Source organism: Engraulis encrasicolus, chromosome 7 (genome assembly GCF_034702125.1).
Source record: "Engraulis encrasicolus isolate BLACKSEA-1 chromosome 7, IST_EnEncr_1.0, whole genome shotgun sequence".
Lineage (NCBI taxonomy): Eukaryota > Metazoa > Chordata > Actinopteri > Clupeiformes > Engraulidae > Engraulis > Engraulis encrasicolus.
Genome location: NC_085863.1, coordinates 31,534,954 through 31,539,078, shown reverse-complemented (window position 1 = coordinate 31,539,078; position 4,125 = coordinate 31,534,954). Strand labels below are relative to the sequence as shown.

The window sequence follows — 4,125 nt, the reverse complement described above, 5'->3', positions numbered from 1 at the left end:
GCGTCTGAGGGCCGTAGGCTCATAGGTAGGTTCATAGGTGCATAGGTTGATAGTAGCCTACTGTAGGCTACTAGAACACAAACTTTACCCCTGCACTTTAGGCCTAGGCCCTATATTAAAGGCAGTTATAGCAGACCCCACCTTCTCTATGTGCCTTGAATATAGCTTAATTGTGTTGAAAAATTCATTTCTAAGAGTCCTTTACAAAATATTTCGTATTTCATGTGAAGCTGCATGACATTAAACAATGGGGGAATGACTGCAGAATCCCATCAGATAACTTTTCAAGGAAACAACATTTCCCACGATGCAAAGCAATCTCCATTTGTGTCGGTTGTCTTTGCTGTTGCCACAGTAACGTGAGCTAGCGTAGCGAGGGAGCTTTGGCATTACTGTGATTATTCTGTTACCTGAACCGTTGTTGTTTCTTGGTAAATTTAATTACGTTCAGAAAGTAGCTGTGGTTTACTAGGCGCATGGTATGGTTTGCCTTCTTGTCTGACGAACCGAGCGAACTGATTCACACATGCCACCCCGGTTAGAGGGTAGTTGTTTCTAAATTAGCTATTGATAGTATGTGCTACGAGCTAGCTGTCTAGCTAGCGCTGGTGGATTTTGCTTTGACATGTTTAGACAGTGCTTTACTGGTGTGCTTCTGACCATTTGATTAGGGAGGGTGGTTTTTGTTACGTTAATACCTATTAGTGACTGAATGATGACCAGCACCGCGCAGTCCAGGACAATCGCGCTGTTAAAAGTGCGACTGTATTTGTTACAAAGTTGTGTTATCGTGAACTTAGTAGGCTGAACTGACTGCTTCGATACTGCAAAATGATGGATCCTTCATGCAAGACCAGTGCACGCATATGCTCTCTTTGCTCACTCTAAAGTATGTGGTGTGACGCAACTGACTTTGGCTCGTAAATAAAATTGAATAGACTTGAACTATATTTTAAATCTCGGAAACGAGGCACGTCAGTCATCATGATGATTCAGCCATCAGAGACGGTTTTTGGAGTGGGGGCAGGAGTATTTCTGATTGCACTAATATGGATTGCGGCTTTTGTACTGACCACACTTCTATCCAGAGCGGCCGGGATAGTCAAGTAAGACTGTAATAAAAGTATAACTCTGCATAAGGTTAAATGGGGGTAAAATCACACATCGTAACTGCGAATAATGTTCTCTTTTCGATATTGTACTTTTCAAGGTTGGCCATCGTACCTGTCCTTCTCCTGGCTGTCATCGCAACCCTCGTTCTGCTGTTCTTCCCTCGTGGCTCTGAAGAACCTGCTCCTGTGAAAGAAGTGCAGGTAAGATTTAGTTAACTTGTAGCAATGCACAATACCTCACTGGAGGAATATTTGTTAAAATGTTCCAGAAAAAAAGGACAAAGAATTTCACACAGGCCTACTTATTAGGCCTAGTTGGAACAGCAACATCAATACCAGTAGCAGACCTAGTTATCATAACATTAGAAAAACAACCATAATGTGCTGTCACAGAGCTAGAACTGAGAGACTGAGAAAGAGCTTTTTTCCTCATGCCATTTGCTTACTGAATTCCTCCTAATTACTTTGATTGAACACACACACACACACACACACACACACACACACACACACACACACACACACACACACACACCTTATTTTATTTTTATTTTATTTCTTCTTCACCTTTCTTCTGCACACTTGTTTTGCACCGGCCATGCATTTCATTACAAGTGACACGAAAGTGTCTCTATCATGACAAATAAATATCCTTGAATCCTTGAATAATAGTAATAATAATAATAATAATAGGACAACAGCAATATTAGTCAAAATAATAATGTAATTTTCATACAAAGCAAACATTGTGGCTGTGCTACATCAGGTTATGAAGCTATAACAAATATTTAGAGTCATGGCAGCCTGTCTGAGTTGAGTGCATGCAATTTGAATTGCAGATATGGGCCGACTGTGGTAGATATTTCTTTCTTTCCCAGCTAGCTGTGTGTCTGTAAACTACCACTAACCACCCACCATAAACTTGTACCCCCCCCCCCCCCCCCCCATTGGTGCTATACAAAGTCTCTCTCTCTCTCTCTCTCTCTCTCTCTCTCTCTCTCTCTCTCTCTCTCTCTCTCTCTTTCTCTCTCTCTCGCTGCTATACAAAGGCATAATATCACAGTGCCAATTAGCTGGGCTCCAAACAGGGGCCCCGGCGCGGTGCCGAGCGAGCGCTCAATGCCACATTAATAAAACATGGCCCAGCACCGCGCTTTGCCAGCCGCCTAATTGGCAAATTAGAAAGTGAGATGCACTAAACGAGAGAACACTGGGCTCACTGGAGACAGTATCTATCTAGCATCTATGCTATTCCTATCGTCTCACTCGCCCAGGCCCCAACCACCTCCACCACCCCTCCCCATTCACACACGCAGCTGTGTGTGAGCAGTAGGTTATCGGCATCATGCGCTATACCCTTCAGACTACAGGGTCCATGTCCATGCGTGTGATCTGGCTCTCAGAGGGTCACAGGTAGTCAGTAGGGATAGGCAGGTATACTCAGTATTCATTGCCTCCTCCATTGTGTGTGTGTGTGTGTGTGTGTGTGTGTGTGTGTGTGTGTGTGTGTGTGTGTGTGTGTGTGTGTGTGTGTGCGTGCGTGCGAGCGAGCGAGCGTGTATGCATGTTTGTAAGAGATGGCGTTGAAGTGTGTGTGTGTGTGTTTAGAAGGATACATAACCCACACCTTCATTGTTTTGCACTAATGGTGGGCTTTACAACCTTATTCAACAGGTGCTTGGTTTACTGTGACGGTGGAATAATTTCCTTCACCACTGTAATGCTTGCTGTCACATTGTCACCCTGTGTGAACTGTGTAGTCAAAAAGAAATGGCAAAGTTGATTTTGCATACAAAACGTCCATATAATACTGAAGTACATGTGGGTGCGTATGTGTACACAGTGGCACTCTGCTGACACCGCCTGGCCAAACCGAGGTACTGCAAGTCATTGTGGAATATGGGTCAGGCTGTAATTTGGCAACGCCGGGGGGTGGGGGGGAGCTTCATTAATATCAAAGAGCATGTTCTATTTACAGTGCACAGAGCTTAGTTAGGCCGCCACAGAGCACAGCGCAGCATTGCACCGTACCGCAGCAGCGTGAATAATCACACTTCATCCTTCTCATGCTCATCCTCTGTTTTCGTCTGCATTGCATTCCAGATCGTGGACGGGCTCTTCATTGGTCGCTACGTGTTGCTGTCGGTGGTGTGTGTGGCACTGCTGGCATCCGTCTTCATGCTGTTACCCCTGCATCTCCTGGAGCCTGTCTATGCCAAGCCTTTACGGAGCCACTAGCAAAAACAGCAACAGAGGCGGGCGGCGGGCCAACTTGGCACCGGGCTAACCGGGTCGTCACTTAGGATATGCCCAGCTGGAGATGAGAGGCTTCAAGTGTCCTCCACGATCTCTGCTTTTTTGTTCTCCGTTCCTCTTGCTTTCATGCGGAGTGTCAGTTTGGTTTCGTGTGCTGCTTGAATGGGTGGTTTGTTGATTGGACATCATGAGCTTTTTGTAATAAACATTCCTTTTTTTACTAACTGATGAGAGTTTGTTGTTTTATGTTTCTTTTATGTGTGTTCTATTGCATTGTCTGTGGGACTGACATGCTGACACGTAAATAGGTTCCTTCTTGTTGCACAAACTGTGGCACACTGGAGTTGAGAGTGCGCATATTTTAGTCATCACTGGTAAACAACCACCAAATAATTGGCCAGTTGATTGATTTTTTTTAAAGACAATTTTTCCTCATTTTGGTTCCATTGAAATCATTCCTTTATAATTCCACTATTTCGGAACAAGTACCAAACAATCTTTCTGTATACATGGGTTCACCGTGTTTATCAACACAATGTTGTGAGGAGGGGCAAGACACTGGCAGCCAACCACGTGAGCTAATTTTTTGACCGACAGCGGTTTCCAACAATCAGAGGTTGAGTTGTGCACAGTTAGTTTCGCGCAGTCAGGGGAAAACAAAAATGTAGAACATGTGAGTATGAAATCAAATGCCAATGCAGTCCATGAATGATCAGTTGTAACCACAAACTACATCTACAGTTTACAACTTGCTCTG

The 4,125-nt window shown here is 44.3% G+C and overlaps 1 protein-coding gene across 1 annotated transcript; it reads left to right on the top strand.

Annotated features, from left to right (window-relative positions):
- The first annotated feature begins 352 nt into the window (after positions 1-352).
- Positions 353-3,596, top strand: tmem218 (transmembrane protein 218). The gene is made up of 3 exons (XM_063202473.1): positions 353-1,106; positions 1,211-1,313; positions 3,216-3,596. The coding sequence occupies exons 1-3, from the start codon at positions 985-987 to the stop codon at positions 3,348-3,350; spliced, it is 360 nt and encodes a 119-aa protein (XP_063058543.1). The 5' UTR covers positions 353-984; the 3' UTR covers positions 3,351-3,596.
- Positions 3,597-4,125: the final 529 nt, after the last annotated feature.